The sequence below is a fragment of the Hippopotamus amphibius genome, chromosome 9 (genome assembly GCF_030028045.1).
Source record: "Hippopotamus amphibius kiboko isolate mHipAmp2 chromosome 9, mHipAmp2.hap2, whole genome shotgun sequence".
Classification (NCBI taxonomy): domain Eukaryota; kingdom Metazoa; phylum Chordata; class Mammalia; order Artiodactyla; family Hippopotamidae; genus Hippopotamus; species Hippopotamus amphibius.
Window position 1 is genome coordinate 79911948 of NC_080194.1, and position 25269 is coordinate 79937216.

At 35.6% G+C, this 25269-nt stretch overlaps 1 protein-coding gene across 22 annotated transcripts in view; it reads left to right on the forward strand.

Annotated features, from left to right (window-relative positions):
- The window catches only part of ARHGAP32 (Rho GTPase activating protein 32), a 256016-nt gene that overhangs the window by 132376 nt on the left and 98371 nt on the right, over positions 1-25269 (forward strand). For 15 of the 22 annotated variants that reach the window (XM_057747404.1, XM_057747399.1, XM_057747406.1 and 12 more), the window contains 3 exons: positions 2937-3028; positions 3482-3559; positions 3943-4027. In XM_057747404.1, coding sequence (XP_057603387.1) covers positions 2937-3028; positions 3482-3559; positions 3943-4027 — 255 coding nt within the window. The remainder of the gene's footprint in view (positions 1-2936; positions 3029-3481; positions 3560-3942; positions 4028-25269) is intronic. The other 7 variants (XM_057747416.1, XM_057747411.1, XM_057747417.1 and 4 more) reach the window with 2 other exon arrangements.

A 25269-nucleotide genomic window follows, 5' to 3' on the forward strand; every position in this document is an offset into this window, starting at 1 on the left:
TTACGGATGGAAATGAAAAATATGGAATTATTAAATATATTCAATGAAAGCAAGATGCGAACTACAAAGATGGTGTCTCCAAGTTTTTAAAGTATGTTCTTCTTTTAAATTGAGGTATAATTGATTTACAATATTATATAAGTTTCAGTTTTACAACATAAAGTATCTTCTTTAAGGATGATGCAGCAATTTGGGCAACGCAACATAAAAACTAGACAATGATTTATTTCACTGTTGCATCAACATTGTGGGTCAGTAGTTGACAAGTTCAACTTACTGGCTGCCTGTTTTTGCAAAAAAAAGTTTTCTTGAACATGGACATGTATATTCAGGCATTTACACATGGCTGCTTCTGTGTTGTAACAGAGTTGAATTGTGGGGGAGACAGTGTGGTCCATAAACCTAAAATATTTACCATCTGGCCCTTTAAGAAAAAGTTTGCCAACCCCTTTTCTAGGTGTTTCCGTTATTTTCAGTTTTTAAAAAATAATTAATTAATTAATTAATTTGGTTTGCTGGGTCTTAGTTGTGGCAAGTGGCTCCTTAGTTGCGGCTTGTGGGCTTCTTAGTTGTGGCATGTGTGCTCCTTAGTTGTGGCTCACCGACTCCTTAGTTGTGGCATGTGTGCTCCTTAGTTGTGGTTGGCAGACTCTTTAAACAGTATTTTTAAAATTTTAGTCTTTTTTAGTGTGGTAGGGTAGAGAATGATGATGAGCACTGATGAAATAATACATAGGATTTTGAAAGAACTCTATGTTTCAAGATAGAGGAAAAATAATACTGAGATCCTATCTTAGATTTCAGAAAAGGTCCAATGACTCCATAATGTAATTGCAACATAGAATGAGTTCTGTTTCATTACTAAAGAATATGATGAAATTTTTTTCTCTTTGGAAGACCTGTAGGATAGAATAAAAAGACTCTATGAACAATTGATGTTGAAATATTTACTCTTATAAATAAACTAAGGAAATTTGAAAACTGTTATTAACTATAGCAAGTTTAACCATGCTACGGATAAGAACCTCAAAAAAAAAAAAAAAAAAAAAAGGATCCAGTGGTTCCTGATGGTATATATATGAAGGGTTAATTCTTATAAGTTCATATATTGTTATGTCATATTTTTGAAAAGTCATGGTTTTTAACATTTAACTAAACTGTCTTGACTATTATTTTTTATAAGAAAACATTAAAAAAATTGAGCTGATGTGAATTTCCTCTTTTTTATTTTATTGAGGTATAATTGACGTATAACTATATTAATTTCAGGTAGACAACGTAATGATTTGATATTTGTATATATTGTGAAATAATCACAACAATAAGTCTAATTAGCGTCTCTCACCATACATAGTTAAAAATTTTTTTTCTTTTCTTTTTCTTGTGATGAGTACTTTTAAAAAAAAGTTTTTTTTTGTTTTGCTTTGTTTTCAATTTTTTGGCCATGCTGTACAACACGAGGGATCTTAGTTCCCTGACCAGGTAGCAAACCCGCACCTCTTGCATTGGAGGTGGGGAGTCTTAACCGCTGGACTGCCAGGGAAGACCGTGATGAGTACTTTTTAGATCTACTCTCTTAGCAATTTTCAGATGTGCAGTACAGTATTATTAATTATAGTCTCTGTGCTGTACAGTAAATCCCCATGACTTATTTATTTTATTACTGAAAGTTTGTATCTTTTGACCTCTTCACCTTTTTCACCTACCCCCCCACCCCCCCACCTCTGGCAACCACCAGTCTGTTCTCTGTATTGGTTTTATTTTGTATTGATCTGCTTGTTTTTATTTTGTGTTGATATGACTTTAGATTCCACATATAGGTGAGATCATACAATATTTGTCTTTTTCTGACTTAATTTCACTTAACATAGTGCCCTCAAGGTCCATCCATGTTGTTGCAAATGGCAAGATGTTGTTCTTTTTTTTAATGGCTGAGTAATATTCCATTGTATATATTTACTTCATCTTTGTGAATTTCTTCTTAACTCAGTTTAAATGCTCAGCCCACATTATTCTCCCCTACTGCATCATGTGAGATTGGCTATAATAATTTTTTTCTGTTACAAGTCATAGATTGTATAGCATAAATTTGTTTTTTAAGATAGCTATTTGGATTTGCTGTTCGTTTTCTCCAGAGTGTGAAAAACCTTTTGATTTTCCAGTTTTTGCTGTTAAAATGATGCAGCTGAATGTGTCACTAAAGTTAAAAAAATCACTACTATGAGAACTAGCAGGCTAAGGAATAATTTGGAGGTATTACCTAGATAGTACTTTCAAATTTTAGTGTGAGAAATGTATGTTGTGATCTCCAAATTATGTTCACATTACCGTTTAAACTTTTATTAATCATAGTGAGTGTGAGTGACAGTGTAAACTTTGGACTTTGGTGATGATGGTGTATCAGTGTAGGTTCAACAATGTTAACAAATGTACCACTCTGGTGGAGGATGCTGATAATGGAGACTGTGCATGTGTTGGGGGGCAGAGGGTATATGGAAATCTCTGTGCATTCCGCTCAGTTTTGCTGTGAGCCTAAAACTGCTAAAGTCATAAAAAGTAATAAGTTGAAACCAAAAAAAAAATCATCATAACTAGGGTTGTTTTGTTGCAACAACTCTCGGGAGATTTTATTTGTGTGCTGAGGCAGATAACATAATAATTGATTTAAAAATTTGATTGTAAGAGAATGAAAATTCTTAGTTTAACAGAAAATTTTTCCTTTTACAGTAAAGTTAAATATTTTTAGGTGAATATTTTTCCTTATTCTTAACAATTAAAAGTCAAGTAAGTTATAATTTTAAGTAGAGATTATTAAATCAGTATGTGTTTCTTTTGGTATTGAGTCAGCAGAACATTGAAATGAACTGTAATCTGCTTTTTAAAATGTATTCATAATAAAGGGGTAGTCATAAATCTTTTGTCTTTATTTTTTTAAGGCAAGAGGAGCAGATGTTCCAGAAATTCCTGGAGACCTTAGTCTTAAGACATGTGGCAGTACAGCCAGTATGAAGGTTAAACATGTGAAAAAGTAAGTATAATTTTACCGCTGGTTTTAAGTGAATTCCTAGAAATGGAAATCAGTTCCTTAGTTCTCTTAAAACTTCTATCTAATAATGAGCTTTTACTGTCCATACATTAAATTATACTGTTAAGCCTTAAATTATGACTCAGCTATTAGCGGAATAGGTCTGATAATTATCTGCTTGTCTAAAAATATACTTTTATTTTGTTCTTGGAACAACTTTTATGTCATTGTCTATTAGGTTGCATTTGTTCAATAGGAACAATCCAAGTAGTCTTTCTTGGTACCTTTAATACATGCTCTCATTTAGAAAAATCAGTTTTGGCATTTGAGTGATGAGATTGCTGTTTCTCAGCTTTGCTTTTGAGAAAGCATGAGATGGATGCCAGTATTTGACTCTTAAGTGAAATATTTCACCTGGTAAAGGGTTAGATAGCTATGTTTTTATTCTATGTAAAGGAAAGACAAGGATAAAAATGTTCATTCTGCATCCAGACCCACCAATCCAGGACTGATGGGCTGTGACAACATTCACAGGTAAAATCTAGTTTTGTGTTTTGTGGTGGGAATGCTGCTTCTGCTTAGAGCAGGCCGTTCACAGTTTCCATAACATTCGCTGAAAGCATAGTTTTTCTAGGGCCATTGATGTGGGTCAAGATTAGGAGAGTACTATAGTAATGCTTGTTATTTTGCTTTATTTTATTTTATTATTTTGGTTTTGACCTGTGCACTGAATGTAATTTCCATTTGATTCTGTGTATTTCTGAAAAGGTTTGAGTGGATATATGTGCTCATGCGCATGTGCTTATTAAATAGTTTTGCTTGTTGCATGAACTCTTAAACCTGTTTTATTTCCTCCTTATGCTTAGTAATTTTGACTGTTCCAGTATTTTGTATCTCATTTATTTCATGTACTTCAGGTTACCCTTCACTAAAGGTCACTTTCCGAAGATGGCTGAATGTGCACATTTCCATTATGAGAACGTTGAGTTTGGCAACATACAGGTATATTTGAGATATTTCCTACATACTGAATCAAGACACATTTGTATATCTGACAAGGTGACACAAGTAGTTTTTTCTATTGATATCTTATTGGTTAGGGTGAAAATTTTTATTCTCTTCTATTGACTAATATTTGACACCTGATGACTCCTATTTCAAGTAGAAACAGTATAATAGAATCAGTATAAATTTCAGAATTTTTATCAGATTCCTAGACAGAGTGTGCTACTCTTTGATAGCATGAAGTATTGAATACTTTAGTCGTTACCTCACTCTTGTGTTGGGTCATGGTGGTGATGGATAAATCAGAGTTGGGGTGAAGGTGGAGCAGGGGTTAGGGAGAAAAGTGCTGATGGAATTTTTTTTCAATATTTTTCTTCTTGTAAAGTATATTGTGTGTATATGTGTATATAAACACATACATTTATAATATATATTATATACATATTTATGTACATTTTAAAGCCTAGGTTAAGAGATAGAAATTTCTTGTGCTCCTCTTGTGTTGCATTTGCCTTCCCTACCCCAGAGATTACTTATACCATGACTTTTGTAATATTCATTACCTTACATTTTTAAAATAGTTTTAAGAATCTATATGCATTCCTAATCAATATGGTGTTTAGGTTTACCTGTTTTTGAACTTTATATAATTGCAATTATTCTAATTTGTTCAGCAAATATTTACTGAGCAAGTATTATGTATGAGGCACTATTTTAGGTGCTTTGGCTGTATTAGTGAACAGCAGCAACCAAAATCAAAGACTAATTCTTAAAGAGCATAGAAGATGGCCAGGAAGATAAGAGCTCTGGTAAAAAAGTAGAGCAGGGTGGATCAGGGGTCCTTGGCGGTAGGCTGAAATATCAAACCAGGTTGGGCTTCATTATTGAATGTGTTCTTTCTTGCTTCTTTCATTTAACATTGTGAAATTTATCCTTGCAGATGTATGTAGTTATGGTTTGTTTGGTTTGTTCACAGCTGTGTGTTAATCCATAGCGTGCATATGTAACAAGTAATTTATCGATTCTTTTATTTGTTTGAAATTTGGTTTGTTGCCAGTTTTTGACTGTTTTAAACAGCATTTCAGTAAACATTATTTTACACAAATCCTGATGTACAAATGCCAAACTACTTTTTAAAGTGGTTTACAAATTTATGCTCCCATTAGCAGTAAATGAGAGTGTTTGTTCCACATCCTTGCCAACTCTTGGCTGTTTGATACTTGTTAATTTTTACCAATCTGATGGGGATGTAATTCTCTCTCACTGCATTTTAATTTTTTGTCTCTTAATTTCTGATACAGTTGCTCATCTTTTCAAATGTCTATTGGGCATTGAAAATCCTATTTTTTTAAAACTCTAGATCAAGCCTTTTGCTCCTTTTGTTTCTTAGGTTTGCTTGTATTTTTCTTATTCATTCAAGGGAATGTTTCACATATTTTGGATGTCAGTCATTTTGTGTTGCTTTTATCTTTTATTGTTTTTGTATGTGAACTGAAAACACTTTCATGCTGTGGCATGGGTTTTTTTCATTCTTTATTCTTTTAGTGTTGAGGAATTGATTATTTTATTCTTTATTTTATGTAGTTGTATGTTTGTACAGGTCTTCTGGCTTGTAGTTTTTCTGTTATATTTAAGATGTTCTTCCCTCCTCTGAACTTACGAAGATATTGTTCTGTTTTTTTCTGAAAGTTTCATAGTTTTGACTTGAACATTCAAATTACTTGTAATTGATATTTATGTATAGTGTGAAAAGGAGTGATGTTAAAAACTTTGAACCCCTAGTGTGGCAACCAGTTAGAGTGGCTGTAAACCATAGCACTGGAGCAGAGTCCTAATGGCCTTCTCTTGTGCAGAGCATTGCCCCATTGTTGCATGGGTCCTTGGTGGTACAGTATTTCAGTATTTAACACTGTGGTGTCCACCAGTCTTTTTAAAAAGGAGTCCCATTTTATTTTTATTTTAAAATATTACTGGCTACGTTAGTCAGAGTTCTGTAGTGAAATAGAAAAAATTTGTGTGTGTGTGTGAAGAGAGAGAGGGAGAGATAGGTAGGTAGGTAAGTAGGTAGAGAGATATATTTTAAGGAATTGGTTCATGTGGTTCACAATCATGTGGTTCGTGGAGATTTAGTAAGTCCACAATCTCCAGAGTAGGCTGAAGACCAAGGGAAGAGTTGCTGTTGCAGTTTGAGTCCAAAGGCACTCTGCTGGTAGAGTTCCCTCTTCTTCAGGGAAAGTCAGTCTTTTTTTTTCTGTTAAGACCTGCAACTGATGGGAGGATAATCTTTTCTCCCTCTCCCTCTCCCTCTCCCTCTATATTATGGAGGGTAATCTACTTTACTCAAAGTCTACTGAATTAAATGTTAATCTCATCTAAAAAATAACAGTCACATTTGAAATAATGTTTGACCAAAAGTTGACGCGTAAGTTAACTATCACAGTCTGCGCCTTCTCAGTTTGGCACTCCTTAAATCATACTTATCGCCAGATGAAGACAATAAGGTCATACTTCTGCCTAGCATGATCAACTATTCTTGATACAACCAAAGACGATAAGCCTTTTCCTAGAGGAGGAGGCAAAGTCCTTGGGTAATGTTTACTCTTCTTGATAACCCATAACTAAAATACTATGATGTAGAATTAAAAATACTTAAATACCATGATATAAATCTTACATTGTATAAGGTGATAAGAGAGGGGAGAAAACAAAGATATTTGCTACATGTGCACACATGCGCACACAAACATATTCATAACAAGATAAGGAGGAAATACTCATGGCAAGTATAGTTCTTGGTTCTGTAAACAGTCATATGGTTGTAGGTGGTGTTACAGTTGCCTTCATCCACTGCTCATTCTGTATTTCCCTCTGCCCTCAGCAAGAACCTCGGCTGATGGTGGTCCTTTACCTGGTGAGGCGACCCAAACTTTCTTTCTGAGTCTGGCCATTAATAGTCCTGCCCGAATTGGATTCTTATTATTTTCCACTGAGTTTAATGATGGGGCATGGTGATACTAAGAGACACCCTAAGGGATCCGATATATTCCAGACATACTCAGTGTTACCTCCATTGTGGAGTATTTGTCCCATTTCCCCCTGGTAGTCAGGATCAGTTTTACCAGCCGAGACCATAATTCTCTTCTTAGCCTGTTGATTTAGGCATAAGGAGCCCAAAGTGGCTGAACAGCAGTCTTAACTTCTGGTTCAATGGAATCATTGTTGTGTCTTCTGGTGGAAACATCCCTCCCTCTGGAACGAAGACGGAAGGTTAGGCCAGCAGAGCATGTAGTTGTGGAGACAGGAAGCACCAGTTTTGCTAATGAGTCACTATGAATAACACTGAGTGGTGTCACTCCCATTTCCACCCCCTTGATTCCTGGTTCTCCAGTCTGATTAAAGATACTAATGACTATATCTGTTAGTAAAGAGAGCATGGGTAGTCCATGGCATGATGGGGCAATAGAAATATGCATAATGTGCTGTTGGATGCTTGGAATCAAACACTTGTAAGAGACAAAGTTCTGGATGAACATCTATATGATATCTTTGAATATTTTTATCTAACTAACGAGTATAATAGATTTTCATTTCCCTAATGATCAGTGATGTTCAGCATCTTTCACGTACTTATTGTGCATTTGTATATCTTCTTTGGAGAAATGTCTGTGGAAGTCCTCTCCCCATTTTTGAATTGTGTTGTTTAGTTTTTTTTGTTGTTGAGTTTTAGGAATTCTTTTGATATAACCTACTTGTGTCTTTTACTCTAAAGCGAGTCTTCCTGTAGACAGCATATAGTTGCATCACTGTTTTTTTTAATTCATTTTCATTCATCTTTGTCTTTTGATTGGAGAGTTTACTCCGTTTCATGTAGAGTGATTACTGATTCGGATGAAATGCTTCTGTCATTTTGCTATTTGTTTTCTGTATGTATTATAGATTTCTTGTCCCTCATTTTCTGCATTAGTCTTCTTTTGCTTTTAATTTTTTGGTAGTTATACGTTTAAATTCCTTTCTCACTTCATTTTATGTCTATCTATAGATATTTTCTTTGTGGTTACCATGGGGATTACATTTAACACCCTAAAGTTATAACACTCTAACTTTACCAGCTTAACTTCAATGACGTACAAAAGCTCTGCTCCTTTACAGCTTGGTTCCCACACCTTTCAGTTGTTGATGTCATATAGTTACGTCTTTTTATGTTGTGTGCCCCCAAACATAAACTAATAATTCTTTTAAATACATTAATCTCTTAAATTAGGTAAAAAACAAAATGTGAGGTTACAAACTAAATTTCTAATACTTGGTTTTAGACTTATAATTTTAAAAATGTATTAGTTTCTTAAGTCACGTGGAAGAAAAAAACTGGTACAAAGTGTTGTTACACAATCCCAGCTTTTATGCTTGCCCATGTATTTACCTTTATTGAAGTCTTTATTTGTTCGTACATTTTCTTTTTTCTTTTTTTAATAAATTTATTTATTTATTTATTTATTTTATTTATTGGCTGCGTTGGGTCTTTGTTGTTGCACACGGGCTTTCTCTAGTTGCTGCGAGCGGGGGCTACTCTTCGTTGTGGTGCGCAGGCTCCTCATTGTAGTGGTTTCTCTTGCTGTGGAGCACAGGCTCTAGGCACATGGGCTTCAGTAGTTGCGGCACATGGGCTCAGTAGTTGTGGCTCATGGGCTCTAGAGCACAGGCTCAATAATTGTGGCGCACGGGCTTAGTTGCTCCACGGCATGTGGAATCTTCCCAGAGCAGGGCTCAAACCCGTGTCCCCTGCATTGGCAGGTGGATTCTTTACCACTGTGCCACCTAGGAAGTGCTCTTTGTACATTTTCTAGTTATGATCAAGCATCCTTTCATTTCAACTTGCAGGACTCCCTTGAGCGTTTCTTGCAAAGTAAGCCTAATGTTAATGAACTTCCTTAGCTTTTATTTATTTAGGAATGTTTTATTTTATCTCTCACTTTTGAAGGGTGGTTTGCTGGATGTAGTATTCTTGGTTGACAGTTTTATTCTTTTAGCAATTTGAATTTGTTGGCCCACTGCCTTCTGGCATCTAGAGTTTCCGATAAGAAATCTGACAGTCTCAGTGAAGATCCCATATATGTGATAGTTGCTTTTCTCTTTCTACTTTTAAGATTCTCATTGTATTTGGCTTTTGGAAGTTTGATTATAATGTCGTGTGGGTTTCTTGAGGTTCATCTTACTTGGAGTTTGTTGAACTTTTTGGCTATTTATATTTGTATCTTCAATCAAATTTTGAAAGTTTTCAGCAAGTATTTCTTCAGATATTTGCCCTGTCCTTTGTCTCTTTGTCTCATTTTGAGACTTGCATAGTGTGTATGGAATGGTGCCCCACAGGTCTCTTAGGCTCTGTTCACTTTCTTCACTCTTTTTTTTTTTTCCTTTCCTTCTGTTCCTCAGACTCAATAATTTGCATTGTTATATCTTCAGGTTCACTGATTCTTTCTACTGATTACTCAGATTTGCCCTTAAGTCCCTCTTTTGAAATATTTATTGTAGTTATTATACTTTCAGGTGCAGAATTTCTTTTTAGAAGCTGCTTTTTTTTGTTGATATTTCCATTTTGTTCATGCGTCATTTTCTTTACTTTTTCCACATTGTCCTTTAGTTTTAGAGGGCATCTTTAAGACGGCTGTCTTAAAGTCATTTCCTAGTGGATCCGCTATCACCTTTTTTTTTATGGATTGTTTCTGTTGATTTATTTTTTTCCTTTGAATGGGCCATAATTTTCTATTTATTTGTGTACTTTGTGGTTTTTTTTTTTTTGATTTGGACATTTGAATGTGGTAGTAGTAACGTGGTAACTCCAGAAATCTGATTTTCCCCCTTCCCTGAGGTTTGCTGTTTTTTGTTTTTGTTCATTTTTTAAAAAATTGATGTAGACTCACTCTGTGCCAAGGACTAGCTTGAGGTGTAAACTTTAGGTCTGATCAGGTGTTTCCTGAGCCTGCACCTTTCCCTAGGCATGTGTGGTCACTTTCTAATTTTCCCCACATGTGCAGTTGCTTTTGAATGTCCTCGTCTGTAATGTCTGGCTCCCCAAAAGGGGAAGAAGAAAAATTAAGGAGGGGAAAGGGCACTGACCTTTTAAATTCTTTGGAAGTTGCTTCAGCCAGTGGAGGAGGGGCTTGCAACCATATGGAGGGTGTTACAATGATGACTGTCTGCCTGTTTGCACCTCTGCTATCAGGAGCAGCCAACAGAGCACGGGGCTTCTTATTGGTGGCACAGGGTCCTCTTTGCCCACCCTGGCTTTCACAAGGCTGCTCCCTGAGTGTAGGCAGCATGTGCTGAGGGGCTGGGGATGGATAGCTACTACTGTGCTAAGAGCTGAGATGGACCAAAATTCACCACAGTTTATCATCTAAGCCTTCCCCTGGAAGTCCCAAGCCTTCAATAGGCTTCAGAGTTACAGAATAACTATTGGATTCTGCCAGAGCAGTTATTATCCAGGTGGGGGATTCCTGGTACCTCCTACTCCTCCATCTTCCCAGAATCCTCCTTCTCAGAATCCTAACTTATTTTTAATATAGGATTGACAGTATCTTCTGAGGAGAAAATAAGTACGAAAACTTAGTAAAATGTGTCTGGAAGAAGCCATCAGCCTTAGACTTAGCAGCTCTGTTATATCCTAACACGTGTTCATACTGTCAGTTGACCGACTCAGTTGCTGCCTATTAATATGTCCCAGTTGTGGGACATTCTGCAGTTGCATACCTTCTTTTTTTCACTCTGATCTGAGGAATTTCTCTTAGACTTACGAATTTCTTGTGTTCATATTTATAGCTCTTTGTCTTCCTTAGATATTGAGACTTTATAGTTGCAATAGGCCATTGTATCCTAGAAAATGTCACTGTCCACTAAATTTTAAAAATCTGACAGCATTATATTTAACTTTAAGGCTTTCAGTTACAAAATGAAAATAATTATTCTTAATCTTATGTGTTCTAAATTCTGATTCTCAATTTTATTTAGACTGAAAGACACAATTGCTTATAAAATAATTTAGATGTAAGGGTGGATTTGGGCTAGTAGTATCATTACCGTATACCATACAAAGGAAATTTTAATGGCCTCTCCTTTGGGGACTTCCCTGGTGGCACAGTGGTTAAGAATTTGCCTGCCGCTGAGGAGCCCTGGTCTGGGAAGATCCCACATACCACAGAGCAAATAAGCCTGTGTGCCACAACTACTGAGCCTGTGCCCTAAAGCCCACGAGCTACAACTACTGAGCCCACGTGCCACAGTTACTTAAGCCTGCACACCTAGAGCCTGTGCTCTGCAACAAGAGAAGCCACTGCACTGAGAAGTGTGCGCGCAGCAACCAACACCCAACACAGCCAATTTAAAAAAAAAAAAAGGTCTCTCCTTTGCATTGGGGCATTGCGTATCTAGTGGATTTCTCTGCATTTTCACTTGGGTGACTAATGGCATCTTAAATTTAGCATACCTAGAGTAGTGTCCTCTCAAACCTACTCCTCCTGCTGTCTTCCCCAACTTGGTGAATAGCATCTCTGTCTTTCCAGTTCCTGAGGCCAGCCAAACCTTGGAGTCATCTTGGATTTCTTTCCTTCCGTTACTCCTCACATCCAGTCCGTCAGCAAAGCTCTTGACTCTGTCATTAAAATATACCTGGGATCTGACCACACCTACCTGTCTCAGCTGTCACCTTAGGCTAGCTATTGTCCTTTCAAGGGGATTATTTCAGTAGTCGTATATAGTTGGCACAGCAGCAAGAATGTTAAGTCAGATCATGTCACTTCTTCAGAACCCTTTAATTATTTCTCCAAGTTTTCAGAGTAAAAGTCAAATTCTTTGAAATTCCCTGCATGGATTTATAAGATGTACCTTTAACGTCTTTGACCTCATCTCTTATTTTTCCTCCTGTAAGACTTAAGTGTTCTGGCCACAGTTGCTTCTGCTCTCCCTCTGGTGTATAGGCTCCCTTCTCAGGACCATTGGACTCTCTTTTTACTTGGAAAGTTCTTCTTCTAGCCACATAACTTGCTACCTTCCCTTTTTTAAATACTTGATCAAATGTTGTCTTCTTAGAGAAAGTGTACTTTCCCTACACTTGACATTTCCTGGTCACCAGAGCATTCTTCATCTCTCTTCCATAATTAATTTTTCTCCATAACATTTACCACCATCTGGCATGCTAAATATTTTATTACTACTTATTCTTTTTTTTCACTTCAGCATCTATCTAGAACAGTGCCTGACACACAAAAATCACTCAGTGAATATTTGTTGAATGAGTGGATGAGTGAATTTGTTTGAAGAAGAGATAAAATTTACTTTAAAATCCTTTTTTTTTAATATTTTGGGTTTTTTCCCCCACCATTTAAATTTGCTCTAACAGAATAAGAATATATATTCCTTATGGGTGTACATTTATTTATTTATTTATTTACTATAAAACATCAAATAGAATGGATGCTGAAAACTACAAATGCAAGTTAAAACTCCCTTTATGCTCTATTTCTTTTATTAACTATTATGTGTCAATCTAGAATTTGTCTATATATTTATAAAATACATAGCAGTATCTCTAGATAGAGCTATAGCTATCACTATCTACTTAGCTATCTATAACCTTTAAAAAATATAGATGGGATTCTATACATACTATCTTAATTGCTTTTTTACTTGAAAGTATATCTTGGATATATATATATATATTTTGGATATATTTTTTATTTCAGTAATTAGGATTTACCCTGTTCTTTTTCATAGCTACATAATATTTCATTTTATTATTATACCATAATTTATTTAATCAGTTCCCTATTGATGGATATTCTAGGTTTTATTGATGTGAATATATCTATTAAGTAAAATCCTGTAAGAGGATTCTTCGGGTCAGAGGGTATGTGCATTTAAAATGTTGACAGTTGTTGCTAAGTTTATTTTTTAAATATGCCATTTTACGCAGTGGTTAATGATAGTATCTTTTCTTCTCATTGACAAGCATTGTTGATTTTTAAATTTTTGCCCGTACAGCAGGTGAAATATGGCATCTTCTTATTGTAATTTGTATTTCTTCAGTTGTGAATGAAGTTGTATGTTATTTTATACTTATAGATAATATATATTTCTCTTTCTATGAATTGCTTGTTATGTCCTTTTCCTGTATTTTAAAAAGATTATTATTATTGTATTGAATTTATCTTCTTAATTGTTCTCTGCCAAAGGACTAGACAGAACAACAGACTGATGAATGTGGAAATAGATACACATGTGGATATACACACTTAACGTGTGATACCGGTTAGCATTTTTGGAACCATGGGAGAAGCCAGTACATGTCAGTCAGTTCACTATCCACTGGAAACAAATGCACTGAATCTTTACTGTACAAGGACTTGATGAGTTAGCTTCTCTAATCCCCAGCTTAGAGATGGATATTTGGGAGCTGAGGTGACTTGCCAAGGGTCACACAGATAGTAAATAGTAGAGCTAGAATTTGAAGCCAGGCAGTCAGTTTCCAAAGTATCTGGCATTAGCCATTCCAGTTTCTGATAATATTATTTTACTAGTCACACTGCACCTGTGTGTTGTGCATCACATCTAATTAGTTGTGTAGTTCTTTTAAATCCATCCTTCTTTTCTATTCCTGTCCCTTAGTTTAAGACATCATCCCTTCTGGTTTTGGCTGTTCCGCAGTTTTCAAACATGCCTTTCTGTTTCAATAACTTGGCCTAAACTACAGCTCCAGTAATTTCAACCTCTGTGTGAAACCTTTCTTGGCCTCCTGCTACCTGTTACACGAGGTCTTCACATTCAGGATGTTGCATATAAGCTTTCAGCACACATTCCCTGCCTTTTATTCGCTCTTCTGTCTTACTTTTATCAAATTAAACTATTCAATTACCAAATAAGTCATGATCTTTCCTGTGTTTTAACCTTTCTTCCTATCATATATCAAGAATTTTGCATATCTTTTAAGGCATGTGTCAGATGTAAGCAGCTTCTTAAAAGCTTTTCTGATCTACTTCTCTTTCTACCTCAACCCCCAGTAGATGAGTTGGTTTCTGAATCGTAACGCATTATATTTTTTCATATTGATATGTCACATAAAAAATTTCACATAAAGTAAAATTCATCTTTATTGAGGTAAATTCATATAACATAGAATTCAGCATCTTAACTATTTTAAAGTATATAATTCAGTTGCTTTCAGCACATTCAAAATGTTCAACCATCAGTGCTGTTGAATTCCAGAGCGTTTTCGTTATCCCTCAAAGACACCTCATACCTCTTTAGCAGCCATTCCCTGTTTCCCTTCTATCCAACTCTTGGCAACCACTAATTTGCTTTCTGTCTCTATAGATTTGCCTATTCTTGACATTTCATATAAATATAATTGTACACTATGTTGTCTTTTGTGTTGGCTTCTTTTACTTAGCATAGGATTTTCAAGGTGCATCCATGTTGTAGCGTTTGTAAGTACTTCATTCCCTTTCACGCTTGAATATTACTCTGTTGTGTGGGCCTATGACATATTGTTAACCATTCTGTAGTGTGGGATTATTTGAGTTGTTTCCACTTTTTAGCCCTTATGATTAATGCCATTATAAACAATCATGTATAATTTTTTTGTGTGAACATATGTTTTTGATTGTCTTGGTTTTATATGTCTTTTTGAATATAGCACCCTCGTGAGTGTGACTAGACAGACATGTGCTTTTTGTCATTTGAGTATCTTTTTTGGAGAAATGTCTGTTCAAGTCCATATTTTAATTGGGTTGTTTGTTTTTTGTTGTTGTTGTTGAGTTGTAAGAATTCTTTATGTTATTTGAAATACTAGACCCTTGTCAGATATATAATTTGCAAATATTTTCTCACATCCTGTGGGTTGTCTTTTCACTTTCTTCATAGTGTCCTTTGAAGTGTAGAAGTTTGTAATTTTGGTAAAATCTGATTTATCTGTTTTTTTCTTTGGTTGCATATGCTTTTGTTGTTACATCTAAGAAACCATTGCCTAACCCAAGGATATGAAGTTTTATTCCTGTGGTTCCTTTTAAGAATTTTATGGTTTTAGCACTCACATTTATGTCTTTGATCCATTTTCAGTTAATTTCTGTATATAGTGTGATGTCGGGGGTTAAGATTCATTCTTTTGGATGTGAATATCCAGTTTTCTGAGCACCACTGATTGCAAAGACTGTTCTTTCCCCCTTGGTCCTGGCACGCTTGTTGAAAATCTATTGATGATAAATGTGTGAGTTTATTTTTGTACCTTTGACTGTACATGTTATTCCTTTTGACCATATGTGTTCTATGCTAGTACCACACTATTTTTTATCACTGTAACTTTGTAATGTGTTTTGAAATTGAGAATTGTGAGTCTGCCAACTTTGTTCTTCTTTTTCAAAATTGTCCCTGGCTTTCCATGTGAATTTTAGTATCAGCTTGTCCATTTTTGTTTTAAACAAAAAAAAAAAGGGCAGTTGAAATTTGTATAGAAATTATGTTGATTCTGTAGTTCAATTTGCAGAATATAGCCATCTTAATAATATTGTCTTCCAGTCGTTTAACATGGGGTGTCTGTCTGTTCCTGTTCTTTATTTTTTTCAACATTTTGTAGTTTTCTGCATACGAGTTTGGTTAAATTTATTCCTAACTACTGTATTCCTTTTGATCCTGTTGTAAACATTGTATATTTTTACATCATTTATCATTTTATATTTGATTCACTTTTATTTATTATTTGATATTCCTAAGCAATTGTAAACTCTTCGTGTGGATATTTCTCACTTCTTACTTCTGCAGAACTCAGCACAGGCTTTTAGTAGTAGGTGCTCAGTGAGATTCTTGAATGGAAGATATGGCCTGATACTTCTTGTTAGGAATGGTAGGGAATAATTCCTTTAACAAGCATTGCGTCTTGGCTGGGTTCCAGGCGGGAGACTCTCTGTTAGAAATATAAAAAAATAAGATAATATTAGTTCTTCCCTTGATATGTTCACACACTCATATGGGGGAGACTAAAATATGAGGGGATAATTATAACATAATACACTTAGAATCAAGATATATTAGCTTGAGGTTAATTTCATATCTTCATTTATCTGTACATATGTGTATGTATATTCAACAAATATGGAGAAATTAACTCTGTTTTGAAGAATCATAAAGTTACACAGAAGAGGTGACATTTGATTGGCATTTTAAAAGTAGGGTAGAGACTGGGACATCATGAACAAAGGCCAATTCTCAAAAGGCCATGTATTCATTACATCATTATTTATAGTAAAAAAATTAGAAATAATTTAAATGTTCAAAAGTAGGAATGGGTTATGTAAATTATGAACTGTTCATACAGGGAAATCCTATACAGTTACTAAAAATCATGTAGAATATTTACTGTAGTGGTAACAGTGGTCATATTATATTGATAAATTAAGAGCAGCTCCAAGAGGGCAAGTTATTATTTACATAAAACAAAAATTTATATGTAAGCATATAAATAATTGGAAGAACTTGTAGAGAAAAGATAATGGTTATAATTTTGGAAGGAATGTTTTGATAATAGATAATCAGAAAAATGACTTCCATGTTAAAAACTTAGAGCAAAAGGATGCAATACTTGTTCATACATGGTTGTGTAAAACAGAATTTTTCACCCTCATTCTGATTTCAGAACTACTCTGAAATCATGTGTTCCACCTTTTGAGAGCAGGATAGGCACTTAGCATGCTCCAGCATTCCTGTTTCTAATTTAATTTGTACCTGATAAAATAATTCCTAAGCCTGTGTATACTTTCCCCAGTGAGTTGGTAACACATATGCTTTAGATTACACAGCTGTGTTCAAATCCTAATTCAGCTCAGCTCTAGCAGACCTGAGCCCATCTCTGATTTTCCTGTTCAAGTATCAGTTCACTGTCTTCATTTGTAACATGTGGCATAACATGGCATTGTCCTGTTGAGGAAAAAGGATACTGGTGTGGGGTGGAATGGGTGTGGCCAGCTGTCAGGATGCTCTCATTGTGCCATACGGTCTTGACCTTGAGGGAGATTGTCAGTTAATCTTGGTCTTGTTTTCCTTATCTTCATACTGGATATACTAGAATAACCAGATGACAGCTAATGTTCCTTCTAGCTAGGATGAACTGTGAGCTCTGACTTAAATGAACTGGGGATGTGATAAGGTGAAGAGGTAAAATGATGTAATGACACAGCAGGAGAGGCTGTACCATGTCACGCTCTTAGTTTAGTCCACTTTTATATAGAGCCTGAATAAGCTGTCTTTAAAAATTATTGCAAATCATTACTCTGGTCATAGAAATAGATTGTTGAAACATCTTTGTATTCCTAGGACACTCTACTTCTGGGCTAAATGTTTAAAAAATAAATTCCGTTTTTCACTCGATCAGAATTTTATGATTTTTGTGTCTCTCTTCATCAGTGATGTTAGTCTGTGTTTTGTACTTGTCCACTAGCCTGAGTTGAAGGAACTTCGCTGCCCCATTGCCTTTTAAAAATAAATGTCTTGGAATAGTTTGTGGAAATGGGAATGACCTATTCTTTGAAAGTTTGGTAGAATTCTCCTGTTTGGTTCCCATTTGAAGACTTAATCTTTAATTACCATTTCAGCTTACAATTTGATTATTGGTCTAGTCAGGTTCCTTTTAGGTCTGCTTAGTATCTCCTTGGGTCAATTTTTATCTTTTATGTTTTCTTAGAAAATTGTCCATTTAATGTAGGTTTTCAAATTTGTGGGTATAAATTGTTGTATACAAGATATTCTCAACACTTGGTCTTACCAGGAAGCCAGCGTGGGATTTTATTCATCAACTTGAGACTCTTTGTCTTCTCCCTGCATCTCTTTCTCCCTCCTTTCATTTCTCCCTCCCTGTTATTAATTAACTCTTAATTCCTAAGCATACTTTTTTTTCCTTAGATAAATCAAATTGTATGGGTACTATTGATATTTTGGTTTTGGCCATTGTTTTTTAATAAGGGCATTTGAATTTGGGCATGTTCTCCCTGAATAGTACTTTGAACAAACTCTGCAGGATTTGATGTATAAGTGTTATATTTTGTTTGGAGAAATTGAAACCTGAAAAAAAAAAAAAAAGATAAGCAGTTGCTAGAAAGGGCTTCTTATTATTTATTAAGTAAAACCACATGTAGTTTTAAATTCTGTATATTTATTATCTTTATTATACTTCTCCTTGTTGTATCATCTCCATTGTCCAAAAAGAAAAATTGTCACATTCATGAACTATTTTTCAGTAAGAAGGAAAAAATCTTGCCACATGCATAGATACAATCGGTTCATTCAGCTTCTTGCTGCTAAGGCGAGTCTCTTTCTGCTGTGCCTTATGTGGTACTGCCATCTAGTGTGTAGAACACTAAGTGAATATGTGGGGTCTACATTTTCTTTTATCATTCGGTTATCTGAAGCTGTGAATTAATGTTTCCTTTTATCCGATTTCATATAAAGCATTAAGTTAAATTAACCTGAATGTGAGAGCTCAGGTTTTGACTGAAATACAGCACAGAAAAAGTATGAATGTAATACCTGTTTCCTGAGTATTCTCTACTGAAGCTGCGATGCAGGGGGCTCAGAAATGCTTCTGTGGCATAATTCTCAACTTTTAGGTTGTGCATTTTTTTTTAAGTCCAAACTGTCACCAGACACATTTCTATCAGCAGAAACATTCTTGCGTTGATACTGAGAAATGTGGGAAAAGGAGGTAAAGTTTGATCTGAGTGCAGAAATATTGAGGAGTAAAAATATTTTTAAAACCCTGAATTTATCATTTTAAATGAAGTAATTGGAATTATCATAAAAAAATGCAAGCCGGTGTTTATTGAATGTTTTCTGTGAGCCAGACATTATGCAAAGTACTATTTGTATGTTGTCTCATTGACTCTTCATAACAGTTTCAGTTGAGGAATTTGAAGTAAAAAGAGCTTAAGAACTTACATAAGATCACAGGTGCTGAGTGGTGGGGGTCTGTGTTTGAATCAGGGCTGTAGAACTTTTCCTCACATTCTTTTGTGAAAGTGCTAGAGAAGGATAAACTGAGAAAACTACTGTCTTAAGCAAGAATAAACCATAGTTTTGAAATATCGTACATCTTTAATGAATTTGAAGGTAAAAAGGTATGATAATAGTGCAGTGCAACATATGTGCTCTTAAGTAAATTTTTAAATCTTTTCTGGGCCTATTTCCGTGTTTGTAAAATAGGGATAAATGTATCAATTCCAAATATATATATATACTTTCCTGATGACCTGAGGGTAGTGGTGTCAGGATTGAGGCAGTGGATAAAGAAAATCTTTGCAAATAGGAAGTTTTATAACTATAAGAAATTTTGTTACAAACTACCCCCTCACAAGAGAGACTGTATTGATAATATAGTCTTGGTGATCTAGTAATTAGTTTATTTAGATTTAGTATTTCTTTTAATATAAAAACTAGCCTTATATAAAGTTGTGAAATGGAGAGTGTTAAAGTAACAGATGCATTTTCTGTAAGTATAGTTAATTTATAAATTTAGCTCCAGTTTCAGATAGAATTAAACCTATAGCTTAGAATATTGAAATTGTAATGTACTTAAAAGGTTTAAGGTTTAAAAACAAAGATAAAGGAAACCAGAGAAAACACATCATTGCATTTTACCCTGTTGAATAGTAACATTGAAAATCTTTTGTTAAATTATTAACAGATAAGATCATATGTATGGATTCCACATTTTCAGTTTCAGTATTTCAAGTGTACTGGTATAATATTTAACAAGTTCAATGGACTATTGACTAAGTAAAGTTTCTTTTGGAAACATACTGAGTTTTCTTCCTGATTAAGAATTTGTAAATATAGGCATTAAAGTTTATAGAAATGTATATCAGCAACAAGTTTTGGTACTTATCTGTGACACTTTTAGACATTAATAAAAATGAAGTAAATCAATGAAATGGTTATTTCCCCCATCTTTTTAATACTACTTGCAGTTTCAATATTAGTTTATAGATGTTTCCAGTTAAAAAAATACCTTATTTAGAATTATATATTATTATATGTGTAAACATTCAAAACAAAAGCAGTGGTAATTTTACTATTCCTACCCTACCAGAAAGTTAAGTTTTCCTCAACTCAAAACAAATTTCAACCCTACTTCTGCATATTCTATAGTAATGCCTCCTCTGGAAGGTATTACTAATTCCTGGAAATCTTTGTCATTTGAGGGGAGGGTTTAAAATGAAGAGTTTACATAGTAAGTTATCAGTGCTGCTGTCATTCGGGTATTGGATTTTAACCGTATCTCATTTGAGATTATCCAGTCCAGGAGTTAGGTGTGTAAAATTGGTTGAATGATGAAGAAACATATGTTGGAGTCACATTACACATGCAGTTGACTTCCAGGAGTTTGATTGAATATGCTTATTGTATTGTTGAGTCTGAAACTGTGATGGGTCTGAGATGTTTCTCTATTTAGAGGCTAACAAGTCTTCTGGCTACAGTTATTCTCTCTCTCTCTCTCTCTCTGGCTACAGTTATTCTCTCTCTCTCTCTCTCACACACACACACACAGAGAAATGTGAGGTCTCTGTATCAGAAGTCAGACCTTTTATAAACTCATAGTGTACCTCGTGCTGTTTCCCTATGCCTCAGTTCTCTATGAGGCGATCCAGTGACAACCAGATATACACTATGTGTACAGTGGGATTTTGAACCACGAGAGAAACTCCGAAATTATGAAACTTGAAGTTTGTATAGGATAGCTGGCTCTTCTATCCATTGCCTTTCTGGAGATGGAGAGAGGGACCTCTGCTCTGGAATGTAAACACACCCTCTCTGGCGAAAAGAAGGGAAGGTGTCTTTTTCACAAGATGTCTTTTTCACAAAAGGATGGCTCTTTTCACAAAAAGAAGATTTTCTGGAGGGGCTCTATGATTCGGGTTCCCATTCAGTCTTCCTTTAACCCTGGTACTGAAGCTGTTTGTTCAAAAAGTTCTGACCACATAGAAATGTAAAAATATTCACGAAGTATTGTTTCCTGACAAGTGTATATTCTGGAGTGAGCATCTGTAAGATGGAACATGTGATTCTGCTGTTCTGTCATTTAATCTCATCTCCCATGTATTCTTCATGTTGTGGACCTCGCTGAGCTGAGGGTGGCTCTGGTGTTCAAGGATGAGCAGACCAGTTCCTTCATCTGGTACTCAACTGAGCAAACAGTGCCTTCTTCCAGTTTTCCCAAAAGGAAAAACTGACTGTTAAGTTTATTAAGATGCATGTTGGTCTTTAGCTTTTTCCGAAGAAATTTGAATTGCAGTTTTGTCACTTATTGATTTTTGCCCTATGTTCTGAAATTAGAACTTATTTCACTTATCACTCACCTAAGATGTAACTCAAATATAGTTTTTCTTCCACTTGGCATTCTCAACTCAGTTGTTTTGAAGTGGTATTTTCAATGTTGAATATCAGGATGTTGATGTTTGGGGTGAGCAGACCACTTAATATTGTGCAACAGCAATTATTTTTCATGTTTACGTATCTGCTACAAGCTACGGAGGTGAGGAAAACTGTTTACAAACTCCATAGGTATGTCATAGTGAAACTGCAGCCATAATAGCATTATAAAATATGAATTAAAAGAAGATAACTCTTTCTTTGCCCCATTTGCAATCTGTTGATTAAGCTTTGATGAATGATTTTTATGTGGGTGGGGTGATGTGTTTTCATCCAGCTTTACACTGATTTCCATTCTCCATGCAGAGAAAGGACTTTTCTGAACATTTGAAGGCTTGCTGAATAGAGATGTATTTTTAAAAATCCTAACAACACTAATTTTGGACTCGTTTCCATGGGGATAGAAAAGTGAATTCAGTATAGGAAAAATAACTCCAAAGATAGATTCGTAAGGAATCCAGAAGTATGGGACTTGGAAATTCTGTTTTCGATTTCTTTTTTTTTTTAATAAATTTATTTATTTATTTTATTGGCTGTGTTGGGTCTTCGTTGCTGCACAACGGGCTTTCTCTAGTTGCAGCAAGTGGGGGCTACTCTTCGTTGTGGTGTGTGGCCTTCTCATTGCGGTGCGCGGCCTTCTCATTGCGGTGGCCTCGCTTGTTGCAGAGCACAGACTCTAAGTGCGTGGGCTTCAGTAGTTGCGGCACATGGGCTCAATAGTTGTGGCTCACGGGCTCTAGAGCACAGGCTCAATAGTTGTGGCACACGGGCTTAGTTGCTCTGTGGCATGTGGTATCTTCCTGGGGCAGGGATCAAACCCATATCCCCTGCATTGGCAGGCAGATTCTTACCCACTGCGCCACCTAGGAAGTCCTGTTTTCGATTTCTTATAGGCAAAGGATTCAGGTATCATTAAGTTGAAGGTAGTAAAAATAAATCATTATGTTCATGTCATAAGTTTCTAAAGGGAAATGTAGCCTAATCTTTCATAGTGGTTTAGAAGATAATTTGGAGAAATGCCATCCTTCGAGGCTCATCTAAGATTAGTTTCTTAGTAGGAACTGACAGAATATTGAGGGATTTTGAGAAGAAAGTACCATGATCATTGTATAGTAGGTAGGAAGTGGAAAGAGACCAATTAGAAGACTACTGTAATCATGTAGTCTGCAACTGTCTAGACCAGATGTAGCGAGACCCAGAACTAGGGAATTAGTAGTGAAGAACAGAAAAAAGAACAGGTGTGAGAGAGAAGTTTTGGGAGACAGGAGAGATTAAGGAATCAAAGTTCCAAATTAAACCTTGACCCCGGGAATATGAAAAGAAAGGATGTGTGGAGAGTAGGGGGTGGTAGAGGAATCTAGGGTGATTAGGTTGGTCAACTGGGTGAATAGTTATGATATTTATTTACTTTGGGAGTTCAAGAGGAAGAAGAGGATATGCAGGAAAAGAGAATGAATTCAGTTTTGAAAATGAGTGCTGTATTCCAATGAGACAAGTTTGTTTTTTCAGTCATTCATCAAATAGTGATTCCCCACTTAAATTCCAGATACTTTTCAAAATGTTGGGACAGGTATACACCTATCTCATTTTTTTCATTATATGTTGTGTTTAAAAAAATCTGTCAATATGTATTACAGACATTTTTGTCCCCATTTATGACTTACCTTTTCACTTGGTTTATTGTGTCCCTTTGTGGTAACTTTAAATGATGGATAGTTGCTAATACCTATTTTTGTGAAGTGGTCTAGAGTGGGGGTTCTCCTATTCTTCCACCTTCCTAATATCACTCAAATAATCTTTTTATGTCTTTCTTTTTCCTTCTGGGATTCCCATAATTATTGTTTTGGTCCTCTTTATGGTGTCCTAGGTACCTAAGGTGCAGGTCCCTTAGGTACTTTTCATTTTCCTTAATTATTTTTTCTTTCTGTTCTTTGGATTGTATGTGTTTTTGTTTGGTTTGGTTTGGCTGTGCTGAGTGGCTTGTGGGATCTTAGTTCCCCAACTAGGGATTGAACCTGGGCCCTCGGCAGTATAAGCGTGGAGCCCTAACCATTGGACAAGCAGGAAATTCCCTGGACTGTATGCTTTTACTTGCCCTTTCTTTAAGTAAACTGATTCTTCCTGCCCAAACCTGCTGTTGATCTCTTTTAGTGAAATTTTCATTTTAGATAGTGATTCGTCATGCCCTGAAACTGTGCTTGGTTCCTTTTTTTTCTTTCTCTTTTCTTTGATATGTTCATTTATTCATACATTGTTTTTCTGCTTTCCTTTAGTTCTTTGTAGTTTCTTCGAGCTCTTTGAATGTATTTTATATAGTTTGTTTAAAATCTACTAAATTGGGAATTCTCCGGTGGTCTAGTGGTTAGGACTCTACAGTTCCACTGCAGGGGGTATGCGTTCCATCCCTGGTCTGGGAACTAAGATCCCGCAAGCTGTGCAGAGTGACCAAGAGAAAAAAAAAAATCTACTAAATTTTGTATCTGAACTTATTTTATTTATTTTTCTTGTGAATTTTGTGTGTATCTTGTGATTTTTTTTGTTGTTGCATACTGGACATTTCACTATTACAGTGTGGTAACCCTGGGAAACAGATTCTACTCCTTTCCATCTTTTTTTTTTCTTTTTTTTTTGGAGGGGAGGGTATGGCTACAGTTGTCTGTCTATGACTTTTCCAGACTGTTTTGTGCAAAGACTGTATTCCTTGTCATAGGTGCTCACTGAAGGCTCTCTTCTTTTAGCTTGTGTTCCAGAAGGGTTTTGTCAGGGAATTCCTTGAATGCCAGGAGCTGAAAATAAAAAATAAAACAAATGAAAAGCCACTTCTCCAGTCTTGGCACATTTCCTTTGTGTTGGGATGCTCATTCAGCACTTAACCAAGCTATTTACAGCTCTGTCTTAGCTGAAGATTAACTAGAGTTTAAAGCTCAGGATCTGCTTATATCTTTTTTTTTAAGCTCTTTATTGGAATATAGTTGCTTTACACTTTTGTACCAGCTTTTGAGGTACACCAAAGTGAATCAGCTGTATTTATACACATATCCCCATATCCCCTCCCTCCTGGGACTCCCTTCCACCCTCCATGTCCTGGCCCTCTAAGGCATCACCCATCATTGAGTTGATCTTTGTTATACAGCAACTTCCCACTAGCTATCTGTTTTACATTTGGTAGTGTATATATGTCTATGCTACTCTCTCACTTTGTCCCAGCTTCCTCTTCGCTCCCCCCATGCCCCGCCCAACCCTGTGTCCTCTAGTCCATTCTCTGCATCTGCATCCTTATTCTTGCCCTGTCACTGGGTTCATCAGTACCATATTTTTTTTTAAATTCCATATATATGAGTTAGCATATAGTATTTGTTTTTCTCTTTCTGGCTTACTTCACTCTGTATGATAGACTTTAGGTCTACCCACCTCATTACGTATAGCTCCATTTCATTCCTTTTTATGGCTGAGTAATATTCCATTGTATATATGTGCCACATCTTCCTTATCCATTCATCTGTTGATGGGCATTTAAGTTGCTTCAATGTCCTGGCTATTGTAAATAGTGCTGCAATGAACATTATGGTACATGTTTCTTTTTGGATTATGGTTTTCTCTGGTTGTATGCCCAGTAGTGGGATTACTGGATCATATGGTAGTTCCATTTTTAGTTTTTTAAGGAATCTCCAAACTGTTTTCCATAGTGGCTGTACCAACTTACATTCCCACCAACAGTGCAGGAGGGTTCCCTTTTCTCCACAGCCTCTCGAACATTTATTGTTTCTAGATGTTTTGAT